This window comes from Amyelois transitella, chromosome 21 (assembly GCF_032362555.1).
Source record: "Amyelois transitella isolate CPQ chromosome 21, ilAmyTran1.1, whole genome shotgun sequence".
In the NCBI taxonomy this organism is placed as follows: Eukaryota; Metazoa; Arthropoda; class Insecta; order Lepidoptera; family Pyralidae; genus Amyelois; species Amyelois transitella.
Genome location: NC_083524.1, coordinates 2725888 through 2743254, shown reverse-complemented (window position 1 = coordinate 2743254; position 17367 = coordinate 2725888). Strand labels below are relative to the sequence as shown.

The 17367-nt window shown below is 32.8% G+C and overlaps 1 protein-coding gene across 1 annotated transcript in view; it reads left to right on the top strand.

The window, feature by feature from the left end:
* The window catches only part of LOC106136619 (transient receptor potential protein), a 50054-nt gene that overhangs the window by 14374 nt on the left and 18313 nt on the right, over positions 1 to 17367 (top strand). Inside the window, exon 4 of the mRNA XM_060950248.1 lies at positions 406 to 501. Within this exon, the coding sequence (XP_060806231.1) occupies positions 406 to 501 (96 nt within the window). The remainder of the gene's footprint in view (positions 1 to 405; positions 502 to 17367) is intronic.

Here is a 17367-nt window from a genome sequence, read left to right as displayed (position 1 = left end):
CTGAAAGTGTTCAATTACATTACAAGATAAAGAAAAAAATATTTTGATAAGGAACTTTTTTGTGTTTTGATATTAAACAAAGGAGTACTGAACAAAACTGTAAATGGTCAAGAACCCTTTAATATTTTTAAACATACATACATATGGTCACGTCTATATCCCTTGTGGGGTAGACGAAGCCAACAGTCTTGAAAAGACTGAAAGGCCACGCTCAGCTGTTTGGCTTAGTGATAGAATTGAGGTTTACCAGCCCGTAGCCCGAAAGAAGAATCCTAAGTTTATAAGCCTATACCTAGTCGCATTTTACGACATCCATGGGAAAGAGATGTAGTGGTCCTATTCTTTTTTCTATTGGTGCCGGGAACCACACGGAAAGTTTTTATATAAAGCCGTATTTATTTTCAGGATGCCCTTCTGCACGCTATCAAAGAAGAATATGTGGAGGCTGTGGAACTGCTTCTTCAATGGGAAGAAGAACATCACATTCCAGGAGAACCTTACGTAAGTCTTCAACAGCGTTGTCCTCTTCAAAATTATAACTAGCCCATCACCTAAAAGAAGAATCCAATGTTTATAAGCCTATCCCTTAGTCGCCTTTTACGAGATCCTTGGGAAAGAGATGGAGTGGTCCTATTCTTTTTTCTTATATTGCCGAGAACCACACGGCAATCAATTTATACTCAAACAATTCTTCTTTTAGGCGATGAGCTAGCAACCTGTCACTATTTGAATCACAATTCTATCATCAATCCAAAACGCTGAACGTGGCCTATCAGTCTTTTCAAGACTGTTAGCTCTGTCCACCCCAGTAGATGTTTATTGGGAATTCTGGGACACTTTTGTGTCCCAGAATTCCCAATAAACAAAATTCGATTCATTCTAAACACAAAACATTAGTCGAATGCACTCACCTGACTCCATTATAAAATTGATAAGAATCACCCGCGAGCTCGGGGAAAGATCACACACCGAACACACTTTTTACACATAACTGTTCACCGGTTGGAAGCACCGTGGTTAGTAAGTTCCTGCGAGCCCTTGGTAAGATCACGCACCGATAACACTTCCTAATTCCTAACTGATGATCGGTTGAAAGCACCGTGGTAAGTAACTTTCTGCGAGCCCGTGGTAAGATCACGCACCGACCACACTTCCTAATTCCTAACTGATGATCGGTTGAAAGCACCGTGGTAAGTAACTTTCTGCGAGCCCGTGGTAAGATCACGCACCGACCACACTTCCTAATTCCTAACTGATGATCGGTTGAAAGCACCGTGGTAAGTAACTTTCTGCGAGCCCGTGGTAAGATCACGCACCGACCACACTTCCTAATTCCTAACTGATGATCGGTTGAAAGCACCGTGGTAAGTAACTTTCTGCGAGCCCGTGGTAAGATCACGCACCGACCACACTTCCTAATTCCTAACTGATGATCGGTTGAAAGCACCATGGTAAGTAACTTTCTGCGAGCCCGTGGTAAGATCACGCACCGACCATACTTCCTAATTCCTAACTGATGATTGGCTGGAAGAAACCGTGGTAAGTAAACTTCCTGCGAGCCCTTGGTAAGATCACGCACCAACCATACTTCCTAAGTTCACTTTGTTTAACAATAATAGCAGAAACTTTAAATTATAAATAAACAGACCGACATTATAATCTTAATAAATTATCACACACAACACAACATCACAACTTAGTTCTTAGCAACAAAATGGTCTAATGTACGAACGAGTGAAATACGCAAAGTAAGCAGATACACAGTAATTAAGGGTGTTTACACACTTACTGAGTAAACACTTTTATATCAATTGTAATTTGTTTGAAAGACAAAACCACCTTCAAGTATGTACTCATAGGTATATGTACTAGAATTTGGGCTACATTCCAGCTTTCTTATGGTTACGTACTATTGCTATATCAAGCACCGTGTTAGTTAAGTCTACGTAATCAATATTATTATTAGAGAATAACATGAATCCCTATTGAAACTTGTAGATGTAATTGGACAACCGCTACCTACTTAAGGATTTCATAGGTATGTATGTAACACAGAATATCAATACCATACTTTGAGTTTGTAAGTAAATTAAGTGTGTAGTCGTCCTAATAACAATATGCAAACATGCAAATGCAATATAATAAAAATTATGTTTAAGCATTAGCGGATGTGCTTTGTAGAATGACGATGATCGAATATCAAAGTAAGTTTTGTAACAAAATACATAATTTGTTTATACCGATCTCTCATCCGCCGTGTGGTTCCTGGCACCAATGAAAAATAGGACCTCTCCATCTCTTTCCCATGGATGTCGCAAGAGGCGAGTAAGAAATAGGCTTCAGCGTGGTCTGTCAGCCTTTCAAGGTTGTTGGCTCTGTCTACCCCGTCAGGAATGTAGACGTGATTATATGGATGGATGGACTATTTCTCATTAGAGCGTGTTCCTGGTTGCATCCTCAAGGGTATGGCTTGGGAGCCCGGGGTCCGCTACATTTTGTTTATACCAATATTAAATGTTTCTCAAAGCTTTCAACGCATACATTTCACATTAAAACCTTATTCATGAATTTCTTCATTTTAATCTAATTAATATTGATTTTGAATGGGGTATGGTAATCATTATAAATCCTATGTCTCCATCGTTCTCATAAATTATATAATCTATATTTTGAAAAAATTGTGGGCTCTGTCTACCCCAAAAGAGATATGGGCGTGATTACACATAATTATGTATGTATATCCTATATAAATCGGTTGAATAGTTTATGCGATAAAAATATTTTCTATTCATAACAAACAATTTTTGAATTTTGAATATTATCTATGATGACTTGCTTTAGGAAAGAATTAGGCTAATAAAGTTGGAATTCTTTTTGTATATTATGAGCTATCAACTTGCTACTATTTGAATCTCTATTCTATCATAACCCTTACAGTTAAATGTGACCTTTCAGTCTTTTTAAATCTGTTAGCTCTGTCTACCCCTGATTAATGGTTACTAACATAGTTTACCCATTGTCAAAGACAACGACCAGGGTTGAAGACTTTTTTATGTTCAACCTACAATGTCTAATACAAGAAGAACAGCATCCGATGACCTCCCCCTTAATCACCTCTTACAATGCCCGCAGGCAGATATTGGGTGGTGTTTTTCTACTCTGTCAGCACCACACGATTCCTGATATTTTAATATTATTCTTGTACAGCAAATTATGTAGTCATTGTATTCGAATGCAATGATAACCCTCGTGACATAGTGGTTAACAAGTCTGCCCGTAACTTGAGGTCTCGGGTTCGATCACAACTGAATTAAGATATACTTACATTTTTTTTTACATTTAAATATCTGGATCTGGGATTTATATATTCTGCTTACATTATGATTCGATTTTATCTTCAAACCAAATGTTGGAGATAAGTATTTTAAAAAATAAATTGATAGTTGACAATATTATCATCTTTACTTAGTACTCAAATTATAAAAATTAAAATATTAATACATGTATCGGTTTGAACTACGTATTTTTTTAAAAATATAAACCTTACTTTTTTATCAAGTATTAAAAAAAATATATACCTTCACCGTTAGTTGTTAAGGTTCACATTAGTCTAAGATATTGATTATCAATAATTAAATTCAGAATCAACCTACGCTTGACCAATTTTTTTGATGAGCAAGTGATATTTTCTGTTTAAATAGTCGAGCAATAAAGAAAATTAAATTATTATTTGTGAGTGCTCCGGAACCGCTGCGCCAAAAGAACTGCTATATAAATACTGCATATTTTTCATAAATTTGAAAAATGTTAGTAAGTATTAAATATGTATTTTCATCTTTGGTGAAATTTACATTTTTATTTTTCAGGTACTTAAGAATGTATCAAAACTTAAAATTTTAATATCTTTTACAGGTCTGACTCAGAATTCGAAGCCTCGTCAGTGTTATCTGCTGTAGCTCCCCCAAAGAAAGCGAGCAAGAAAACGAGCCAGCGCAAAACCGTTGCTGCGAAGCAGACCCGAGACATATCGCCTTATCCAGAAATTGTTCATAGCTTGGCTGCTGGATCGAAGCGCAAAGCTACGTCACCACCACCTGATTTTCCCTCAACGAACAGGTAAATAATATAACTCCTTTCTTTATTTGTCGCAAAAACATCGATTTACATTTTGTTCATCATTACTTTATTAATTTATTTTCTTGTTTAGGGAAAAATGTTTATCTTCATGCAGAACGTATAGAAGCCGGACAGGGCTTGTTAACTCAACACAATTTTTCCTATGTCTCTTACTTGCAAAAAAATTATTATTAAAATATATTAAAAAATTAAAAATATTTTTTTTTACAGAACAAAAAAGAACATTTTTAACATCCTCCAAGCAGAGGAAGCCGGTTGCAGCAAACCAAGGAATCGCGGTGGAGAAGTAACGTCAAGTTTCTCCAGCAAAGTTTCGACGGGGACCTCTCGACGTGCTTTGAAGACCGAGGGTGATTATTTTGTGGATCTTAAGGTCTACAAAACACAGGATTACGTGAACAACCCTGCTGATGCTCGTTATAAAAAGGCTCTTATAACGGTGAAGCTACAGTGTGATGAATCCACAAAGTCTTGGGAATCACTACAAGCCTTCCTAGGTCGAGCTTGGAGTCTATTTGAGGAGGTAGAACCCGTGTACTATAGTCACAAGGTTAATTTTAAGTAAAAAAATAAGATTCTTTCCTTCGGCATAAATTACCTATTACTTTTGTGTTAATTTTCGTCTTAAATGTTTTCAATGTAAGTAGTGTAATAAGTAATAAATCATTAATTATTCCTTTATTTTGGATTCAAGTTTCATCAAAAAATCCTTTAACATGCCTTTCTGTACTGTGTGTAACTCATCTATACACAATAAATCATGGGTTGGTCATTTGAGAAGCAATTTACATAAAAAGAATAATCATACTATAAAATATGATGATGGTATAGAAATGGTCAGCACTGCATTTCGAAATCGTATTTTAACTTACAAGATAATAGCGAATACTGAATCTCAATCATCCTCTTTAGATGTATTTTTTAATGAAATTCATGATAAGTTAAAATCGCTTTTAGATAAATACCTGGGACAACACACGTGTGTGAAAGTGAATTTTGAATTATTTGGTACATTCGTACAATTCAAAGATAACTCGCAATCAGTTAAGTCATTTCTTACCAAAAACAAAATATTATATTTTGATTATGATTTCAACAAATTGTATTTAGAGACAGTTTTGAAATTTAAAAAAAGTATTGAGGAATTCGAACATCGCGACAGTGGGTGGTCATTTTTAAACATTTTATATATGGAGGTCAATCTTAATAAATACCAACCTCTAGCCGGTTCCAGTTTTATAAGTTTACCTAAATCAATTCAATCTAAAAAAGCATGTTTAAATATTATAAATAAGGATCAGTATTGCTTTTTATGGTGCGTGACAGCAGCTTTATATCCAACCAAGAAACGGCCTAACCGAACATCGTCATATCCACATTTTTACGATCTTTTTGATACAAGCGGTATGTCATTTCCTGTTACTTTTCATGACATAAAAATTTTTGAAAAAAATAACTCAAATATTAAGTTTATCATATATGGTTTAAAAAATAACAAATCTATTGTAGGCCCTTTATACAAATCAGAAATGGATAGGAACAGAAATTTCAAAATTATTCATTTACTCTTTTTAGAAAATAAAAATTCCTCTCATTATTGTTTAATAAAAGACTGTTCTAGACTTTTTAGAAGTCAAATCACATCACATCACGGTAAGGTTTATTTTTGTGATTTTTGTTTACTAAATTTTGGGACTTTAGAAGAAGTTGACACTCATCCATGTGGAGGTGTAGTGACCGTTTTGCCTGACAACGGGTCACTGATACAATTTAAAAATTATGAGCGTAAACAAAATATGCCCTTTTGTATTTATGCTGATTTTGAATCAATGCTCCAAACTAACGCTGACATAAGCTGCTCTTCTAATAACACTATGACTTTGAACAAACACATACCTATAGCGTTCGCATACCATATTGTTTGTTGTGACAATACTGACTATAATAGTTACGTATCATACCGAGGCCCAGATTGTGCTAGAAGGTTTGTAGAGTCTATTATCAAAGACGTAAAGAAAATATATGATATAGTGAACGAACCAGTCCCAATGATATTTACTGATGATGATGAAATGGAGTTTATCAAAGCAACTCGCTGCCATATTTGTAACAACTTTGTATTTTCGGACCGGGTACGCGACCATTGTCATGTTACCGGTCGCTACAGAGGACCTGCCCACCCACAATGCAATTTGCAATTTAAACGTCCCTCGTTTGTACCCATCTTTTTCCACAACCTAGCCGGTTATGACTGTCACTTATTCATTAAAGCTTTGGCTGAAGTTCCTGGTGACATAAAAATTATACCCAAAACTAAAGAAAACTATGTTTCATTCACCAAATTTGTACCGGTTTCAAATGATCAGTTTTATCAGCTTCGTTTTGTTGATTCATTTAAATTTCTAGCTACAAGTTTAAGTAAATTATCAGACACTTTGAAACCAGATGACTTTAAATACCTTAAAAATTTTTACCCCTGTGATGAGAAATTTCAGTTACTTACTCGTAAAGGTGTATATCCGTACGAGTACATGAGCTCATGGGAACGTTATCAAGAAAGTCAACTTCCACCAAAAGAATTATTTTACAGTTCGCTGAATGACGAACATATCTCCGATGAGGATTACAGGCATGCGAATTTAATTTGGTCAACCTTTAAAATTTCTGACCTAGGTTCATATACGGATCTCTATTTGAAAACTGATGTGCTATTACTATCAGATATTTTTGAAAATTTTCGTCGGACTTGCAAACAGCATTATCAGTTGGATCCAGCATTTTATTTGACCGCACCTAGTCTATCTTTTGATGCAATGTTGCTTAAAACAGGCGTTCAGTTAGAGCTTATAAATGATTTATCTATGATTCGAATGTTACAACAGGGCATTCGCGGCGGTGTGTGCCTATGTTCCCATAGACATGCTAAAGCAAATAATTCTTTCTTACCTGATTACAAACCCTTAGAGCCTACATCGTATATTACTTATATCGACTGCAACAATTTATATGGGTTCAGTATGTGTCAATATTTACCATTATCCAATTTTAGGTTTCTTAATCAAAATGAAATCAATACATTGGATATAATTCAAGTAGAAAATGATGCTGACTATGGGTTTATACTAGAGGTAGACCTAGTTTATCCTAAGCACTTGCATAATTTACATAATGATTTACCATTTTGTCCAGAAAAATGCATTCCACCTGGTGGTAAAAATCACAAACTCATTCCGAATTTATATGATAAATTTTATTATGTAATTCATTACATTCATTTAAAAACTTGTTTAAAACATGGACTGATTTTGAAAAAAATACATAGGGTAATAACATTTAGACAAAGACCGTATTTAAAACAATATATTGATTTGAATACTACTTTAAGACAAAAAAGTTCATCCCCTTTTGAACAAGATTTTTTTAAACTGTTGAACAATAGCGTTTTTGGAAAAACTTTAGAAAACAATGAGAAGCGAGTTAATGTGCACCTGGTTAATCAGTGGGATGATAATGAAAATCTTACTAAAAAAAGAAATTGTGCTCAAAAACTTATCGCACGTCCAAATTTCCACAGTGCAACAGTTTTTTCTGATAATTTAGTAGCTGTTCAATTAAACCCTGAAGAAATTATTTTGAACAAACCCATTTACATTGGTTTTACTGTTTTAGAACTTTCTAAAAGTCATATGTATGATTTTCATTACTCAGTTATACAACCCCATTACAAAAGTCATGTTAAGATGTGTTACACTGATACAGATAGTTTTATATATCATATACAAACAAATAACTTTTATTATGATTTAAAAAAATACTTTTTACATTATTTTGATACTAGTAATTGTGAAAGTAATGAATATAGTTTACCAATTCAAAATAAAAAAGTTCCTGGTCTATTTAAACTTGAAATGGGGACTAAAGTTATAACCGAATTTGTTGGACTTCGATCGAAGTTATATTGTATTAAAACCACCAATAGCACAATAAAAAAAGCAAAAGGAATTAAGAGAAACATTGTGCGTGATTTTAATGTATCGGATTATGAAAAATCTCTGCATGAAGGTAACGTAATTCGTAAAACAAATATTTTATTTAAATCAATTAAACATGAATTATTTACATGTGCCGTAAATAAAATTGCTTTATCAGCTGATGATGATAAGAGAGCCATATCAAAGAATAAGATTTCGACTAAAGCATGGGGGCACACAAGTATATTTAATTTTTAACAGGTTTTGAAAATGGATACTTATTTGTTAAATTTAAATGTTTTAAAAAAACATACATATTTGTAACATATTTCATATTTTGTTTATATTCTAAGTCAGAAAATGTCTGTATTGTTTGTAAATATGTAGGAAAAAGAATAAAATGGGTATACTAAAATAATAAATTGTTTTATTAATTCATATTTTAAAATAAAAAGTTTTATAAAGAAAGTAATGACGAAAGAATACTATGAACATGCTCACAAGGGATAAATTACATAAATTGAGCCCTACAGTAAGTTGTAAACTTGAGTCGCAAAATACTAACTCAACAATAGTACATTTTGTTGATTCACGTATAGAAAACCATACTCGGGACAAACTGAAAAAAAGATCGGGGATCGAACCCGAGGTCTCCGTGTCTCAGTTCATCTTGATAACCGCTGAGCCACGGAGCTCGTCAAACCGCTGTGTGGACGAAGCGTTCTGTGCATGTATTCATTGTAATAAATTTTATTGATAGACCTTGGTATCTAATTACAATATGAATGAACGTGTTCTAACGTGAACAGTAATTTGAACGACTATGACAGAAAATATTTTAGCAAGGACAAAATCGCGCTGCGCATGCATTTTTATTTTAATGCAGTGCGCAAAAATGTATGTGACATGTATCATTTTAGTACGATCAAGCGCATAGTCCACACCGCAGGACGTTGCTTCCAATAAATTTAAGTATTTAAAAACTAAAACAATGGTAAGTTGCTTTATATACTTAATTGTTTCTTATAGATATAAGATTGATTTAATGTTATTCTAAATTTATGTTTTTTTACAGACGCCGCAATACGTAGATGATGTGACTGCGAATTCAGATAATGAAACATTTATTCCCGATTCTTTTGAACATGCTCAACGTCTATCAGATGGATTGACTGAGGAATTAATTAAAATACAAGCTTTCGAAAAATCAAAAGCAAAGGCGCGTGAACAGAAGGTACCAAAAAAAATCTTTCTTTATTATTGATTTAAATAAGATAAACACTATTTTTCCATGTTAGCCTGGTAGGGGAACAAACCCGTTTTATTGGAATTATTGTAATGTGTATTTTTATTTTTTGTTACAGACAACAGGACGCGATATCGCTATCTTTCCAGATAGTGAAACATTAATACCAGAGTCATTTCAATGTCCTCGAGATTCGTTTGGATTCTCCGAAGAACTTTTCAAGATACAGAGTCGTCCCACCGAACTATCAAAATTAAGTACTCATAAACGGAAAATGAAGTTAAAGGGGGGTTGCAATAAGGTAGATTTTTCCAAAAAGATTGTCAAATCACATTTTCCCCATCAATCGTTTGTGATAAAAAGTGCTCCCCACAAAGGTCTTAGACTGATCAAGATTCAAGTGCTTGACTTAGAGTGTAATCAATTAATAAGTGACTGTCTTCAGGACGATAGGGTCTTATTGAGCTCTCAATATGTGGTAAAAGATGTTGGTGATGAAATTATGGACCAGACTGAAAAAATTATTAGTAATATTTCAAAAAAAATTTGTAACTATAGTTATACCAATTGGTTTTAAAATTATATATAAATGTATGTCAATTAATGTAATTTCCTTTATCAGTTTTCATGTCATTGTGTTATTTTTTACAGATTTGTGTTATTTGACTAGTATCAATAAACGTAAAATTTAAAAGATATGTGCCTTTATTTTATAGTTTAATTAGGAACCATAACCTAAATAAATTAAAAAAACACAGTATATTTTATTCAGTAAAATATTTTTATTATTCGAAAAATCTTATTATAATTTAAATAAAGAATTAAACACAAAATTGTCTTGACACCACTTTTTTAAACAGAGTGCATTTTTCAAAGCACACCTTTTTTTATGATGAACACAATTTAACACCTGATTATTCTGCTCACAATAATCCTCATATAATTTAAGTAATTTAGGACAACCCTTTTCACCCAGTTCTATAATTTCACAATCGTTGCATAACTCTTGAATCCATACAATCTTCTCATTTCCTTTAACTAAGACATTTTTACTTTTTAAATATGGAATTATAACTCGCCGGAATTCTCGATAATCGATAAACCCTTCATACCAATGTAGTCCCCGATTATTTTCTAACCATCGAACTCGCTTTTTTTCTTCATCAGAAAGAGTTTTAAAAGAATAAGGTGCTTTAACCAAGAAAGTTTGTGTGTATTCCTTAGTTACAATCGAAAATTCCTTAACAATAAAATTATTTTTCAAATCCTTAAACCCTTGTAAATCTATGATTATTGTATTAGCATTCATGATAACTTCTTAACAATATTGCTCAATGGCTTGTATTCAAATATGCAATCGTTCAGTATCAGACAATATGCAGCCGTTTGATCGGGTATGTCTTGGTCAGATTCGAATTCAACTCTCACATCAATTGATCCCTTTAACATTTCATGCTGTCGTGAACAGTCTATAACAAATAACGGAGCTATGTCTCTAAATTCTTTTAATCCCATCAACGGCTCCGCTCGGCGACTATGATAAGACTGATGAAATCTTGCGTATTGTTCATATATTAATGAATATCTGTTGCCTGCGAAACTAATATTTAAACCTTCATACGGATAATATGAAGAATTTAGAAATACTCTTACGTCTCGAATATGACAATGGTCGAACTCTGCCATCGACATTGTTGCATTACTTTTACGGTTTGTTTGTAAAGCAATAATAACAAATCTTGGTTTCTCCAACTGTGATGATGTTTTAATGGACCAAGTATGTTTCCTGGTTTTGGGTAACAATGGATACTCATACAAATCCCAGTTACGAAACGCTAAGGTTATCGCTCGATCTTTTTCTAAATGTTTAAGTAAATTGACTCTTTCACGGTCCGACACTCGAACATGAGGAACTCGCCAAATTATTTTATTTATAATTATATCTTCGACAATTTCTCCAGAACTTAGTAATAAGGAATTGAGATTTGTATTACTTCTCAATAGTACTAATTCATGTTTACAGTTCATTATGATTTTTTCATAATCTTCTGCAAAACCTAATATTTTATTTAACGGTATATACACAGAAAATCCTCCATCAGAGGTAATGCCTGAAGGAGACCAACCCCAAACTTTTGCGCTTTTGGATTCATTTTCGTTCAATGATAGATAAGATTTAATTGTTGTGGTAATACCTGCATTTTTAATCTTATCTATTTCTATCCCATTTAGTTCATATCTTATATCTTGAAATAGAAATAGTACGGGGTTGTTTACGAAATGCACACTCGGCACTTTTTCTTTGCCAGCGTTATTTTGTTTATACACATCGACTCTGCCCTCAATATACAAACAGCTGAGTGCAGGCAACACATACAAGTCTTGTTGATTAATCGGTATCCGTATTTCATCATTTTTGTTAAAACTTGATACATAAGGCTTATACGAATGATATTCAAAACTTTCTATGCTATTGTCGTAAGACGCGGGTTGGCATATATTTAAAATGTTCATATTAACAAACCTAGTAGCCTTAAAAAGTCTTTATTTTTTTTTGTTAGTTTTTTTTTAAATCGCAGCGATGTTTCTTTGTGAGGTGATCCTTTAGGACTGAGTCTTTTAATAGGAGTGAAGGTGTTTTTATGAAAATTTAACATTTTGGTTTAAAGTGCAAATACAACTGTACTTCTTCACCGCGTAAGTTAATTTGCTTGTTTTCTGCGTCTAACAACCTTATATTGAGTGAATTTATTGAGCTCTGATTGACAGGAAAGTAAATTAAATTCTTAGGTATTTCAATAATTCTGTAACCAGGGGGTACGTTAGGCACAAATTCATAAATAATATGGCTTGCTTTTCCGTTTACAAATGATCCGCTGATAACATCACATTCGATGCGTACGATAGTTGTTGCTAAAATGCTGACAGGATGCTGAGATTCAGTACTTATATTAGCTTTGATTGATTCTCTATTAAATCCTAATATTTTTCCGATTGAATTATTTTTATTAAAGTGTACATCTTTGGAACAAAAAATTCTTGTTTTTAACGTATTATTATTACAACCCAATTTCAACGCTGCATTCTTTATGTTACTTTTCAGATAATCACAAATATCTTGAAACTCATACGATCCTTCAGGAATTTCAATAACTTCATCTTTTCCATAGTAAAATTTGTTATTTTTTGCGTCTATGTTAGGTATAGAATTAAATGTAGAAAAATACAAAAGCCCACATTCGTACTCTCCATTCAGTTGTAATGTAGGGGAATAGTTAGTTGTTAAAAATTCTCCTCTGCCTGTTATTGACACAGTGAAAGACATTATTATACTGATACAAATATATTTTTATTATATTATTTATACAAATGATGTTTCCAAAATTCTTTTAAAAACTTTAAACAAAGGTGTCCACAGTTTATAGTACCATAAGATTGATATTGCAAATAATTATAATTTATAGTTAAAGGACTTAAATAATTTACTAGTTCCAATGGTGGTTTTAAATCACCAAAACTATCAAAATATTCACAGTAATTAATATATTTAACGTAGGCTACCCAATGTGTTCCAGGATTGTCAGAACTATCTAAATTTAATATAGCACACTCAATTTTTTTTGGTTTCCGAGGAAGAGTATCTCTCATATACACTCCGCGAAAGTAAGGAATATCAATAGCATGTTCCATTATATCTAAATTGGTTAGTGCTCGTTTGGGTAGCCGCTTTTTCAGTTTTTTGAAGGACTTAGATATAATCCTGCTCCCTTTTTATATGGTTTTATATACAAGGCCTTTCCTAAAGCAACAGATTCCATCATCTTGTTATGTCGTTTAGACTCTTCAAAGTTTTTCTGAGCTACTTTGTAATCATTAACAGCCTTTGCTATACCTGCCGCGCCACCAGCAAGTGAACCTAAAGCTGACAGACCGGCAAAGATGGGAATGAGCGGTAAAAAGCCTCCGCATTTAGGAATGGGTATACATCGTGGTAAACGTGTACGTGATCCGTTATTTTTAGAAAATAGTCTTTTTGCGGTTGCATATGCAAAGTTTATAGTTGAACGCTTGTCCTTTGATTTAATATTTTTAAGCTTAGATTGTATATTTTTCACTACTTTCATAAATGAACGAACTCCAGCGCCAGCTTTGAGTTTTGCTTTCATTGCATTTTTTACAATCCATGAAGCCAATTTTTCTCCTTTTCCAGCACTCTTCGATTTTATTCTTTTCTTAGCCATATTCAAAAGGTCTAAATCTGCTTTATGTCGAATGTTTAAATCCTTATTATTGTATGCAATATCGTGGTACATACAAGCTTCATCCAATTTATTTATACCTCGCTCACCTCTTAATAATCGTTTTTGAAGTTTAGTACCTGGTCCACAAAACTGATATCCAGGAATATGTAGTTCGAAAGGTAAATTATTGATGACGTTATTTAAAATACCTCTTCCCTTCTTCATAGATATTCTTGAAATGAAGATATTTATTATGACGCTCACTTTATATTACAATAGTAATGCATTCTTGTCCACCCAACTATTTTCTTTTTCACTTAAACCTAACCACTTTACATAAAGTTTATGACCTTTACGTTTAATAACTCTTTCAATAAGATAAAGTTCTGGAAATTTCGTTTTTTGTAATTCATATTCATAAAAAGCTCCCAAAATTTTCTGTTTATGTTTGTCTTCTAATAGGTATGTTGGTGGATTCGTATCATTTACCTTGACAATAACGAATATTTCTGTCGACCAGTTGGGAGTGTATCCTTTATAAAAATCACCTTTAAATTTACTTATCCGAACACTATCACCAACGTGGAACTTAGGCTTGCGATATAAAACTCGCTTTTGTGCACGCAATATGTTACATCTAACTTGTATCTGGTTTACTTTATTTACGTCGACTGGTTTAAATTTAGTAGTACGGTGAGTAGTATTGTTATATTTTTCTACAACGGAATTTAAATTTGGTCCTAACCATTTATAACAACCATACAAACTAAACATTTTGTAAAGATTACATTTTATTGTACGAATAACTCTTTCCACAATAGAAGCTTTTTTGGTGGAGTAGGTGGAATAATGATTAATGTCATATTTCTTACACAATTTATTAAAAGCATCATTATAAAATTCTTTGCCTAAATCAGTTTGTAAATTTATAGGTTTTCGTTTTGAACGAGATACAATTTCAAACATTGCTTTTGTCACACATTTTTTGTTTTTTGATTTTATAGGATATGTCCACACATATTTTGTAAAAGTATCTATTACAACTAAAACATATTTATATCCTTTGTTAAAATAAGAATATTTCTGAAAATCCATAAGATCAGCTTGCCATAAGTCGTCTATTCCTTTTATAATTGTAAATCGACGAGGAAAATTTCTTCTTGCTGCTTTATGAATTTCATCCACTATGTTTTTTTTGCTCATTGTGTTGGTTCAATTTAAGTTCAATCAAATTATCTATTTCTTGTTTTGTATAAAACGATTTTGACAAACGGTCTGATGTAGCTTTTTCCAATTTTTTTAAATATACTTGTATATTATCATTAACCACTCTTATTTCTTTTCTTAACTCTTGTAGTATATTATCGACGTATGCTTTGTTCACTGCTTCATCGGCTTCATTTGGAGATGAAAGACCTTTTAATTTAGATGTTTTCAAATCATAGTGTCCAGCATCAGTTTTCACCAATGTATTGTTTAAAGTGTCGATAAATTCCAATAATCGCAAACGTTTATGGACGTGATGACCGAACTTATCTACATTCATTGCTGTCTAGATGATTAGAGATCTCGAATTATACTGGTCATTTTCTGTGGCGATAGCTGTTTATGTTCTATATTTATAATTCCAGCTTCTCGTAATTCTTCTATGACTGCAATAATTTCATTATCTACACCACTATTGCCAGCCGCTCGTGATCCTAACAACAATTTTAATCGTTCTACCAGTTCGTTGGGATCATCCCAATAAACATAATCAGTATATTTTTTTACTTTTTTCAGAAGTGGAATACCTTTTCCTTGAGGAAGACTTTCTACACTTGAAGTCATATTTTTTGAGAATTTAAATAAAGGCTTAATGACATTAATGTATTTAAAACCTTTGTTACTGTTTATAGGTTTAGATGACTCATAATTACGTCGATGTGCATTAGTATCAATTAGTAACAATTTATAATTTTGCAAGTCCTCCTCTCTGACTTTTTCTAGATCAGGTTTCCTTTTAAATAGTAACTCTCTTAAACCATCTGTCTTCTTTAAAATTCGAGTTCCTATTTTCAGAATGTTATCATTATCGAAAACACGAATATTGCCAAGCATTAGTTTTCCCCGCTCATGTCTTACTCCAAAAGTTTTGTTGTAATTATTAGGAAAGTCGCTTTCAGAAACAGTGTCATTCGATTCTTCATTGGATGAATAAGACGATGTACTTTCATTTTTAAATTTTTTCCCAACAGAGGGAATGTAATTATTTTCATTCTCAACCCATTTTTCATTATTTTTATTGGCTATCAAATTAAGGGGATCAACAATAGGTTTGAAAATTTTCTCCAGTGTCATATTATTTACGTTTTTTGTATCGTTAATCATCCCCACTTTTCTTTTAACAGCTGCTGCTGACTTTACTATTTGTTTTTTAAATGTTTTTTCCATTTTACTGCTTGATATTGTGTTCAGTCGCAGATCACACTTTAAAGTGACCTTTCATTATCACTACATTGTATTAAGTATGTTAATCTAGAACTATAAAAGTGTCAAATGCTGACCTATAACATCCTTTGTTTTTATCACAATCCTTATTAATAACAAGATAATTAAAAGGCTTTTTCCAAACTTTTGAACACATTTCACGAAATTGATTCCATGACATATCAGACCCTACATGCTCATCATAAACATGTTTCAAATTAATATCATCTTGTTTAAATAATACAATCAAATTGGAATTGTCTCTCACTAGTTGTTTAGGTATTTTTGTATATGTTTGATTAATATAAAAACAATCAATTTTCTTATGTCGACCCATAGCAAAATAATCTCTAATGCTGTTCTGATTTTCGCAAGCTACATCATCAAATATTATAATTGAATCAGGTAGCGCTTCGTGAGGACTAAAAATTTCACAATTGTGATTGTATTTATGAAAGGTTGTACCAGAAACCATGTTCATAACTTTCTCTAAAAATAAGTATTTTGCTTGATATAAAGATTTTGAATAAACATATAAGTTACAAAATCGTGGACCATCTGTATGTAACAATAAACTTATTACTAAGTTGGTTTTTCCACAATTTGATGGACCACAAACGATACAACGTATTGTGTTCGGCAGAAGGTTTCCGTGTCGTTTTGGTTCTTGTGATGAAGCAGGACAAATACAATCTAATTGTAGTGAGTCTTTTTGTTTCACAAATTTCATTTCTAGTTATTAGCATGTGCTTAAACTCGTCTGCAGTACTCAACGAATTTGAGCGAAATGAATTTAGATTTAACGAATAAACACGTTTTATAATTTAACATGTAAAATCTTGTTGGTAAAACAGGAATCAGGAAAGCACAACAAAATAATGTTTGATGGTTAGAATGAATCATGTGTAAAAAGTGTGTTCGGTGTGTGATCTTTCCCCGAGCTCGCGGGTGATTCTTATCAATTTTATAATGGAGTCAGGTGAGTGCATTCGACTAATGTTTTGTGTTTAGAATGAATCGAATTTTGTTTATTGGGAATTCTGGGACACAAAAGTGTCCCAGAATTCCCAATAAACATCTACTCACCCCGCAAGGGATACAGACGTGACTATATGTACATATATTATGTATACAATTGATGACGGCCTCTGTGGCGCAGCGGTAATACGCTAGTCTGTGACATCGGAGGTCCCGGGTTCGAATCCCGGCCAGGGCATGATGAGAAAAGAACTTTTTCTGATTGGCCTGGGTCTTGGATGTTTATCTATATAAGTATTTATTATAAAATAAATATAGTATCGTT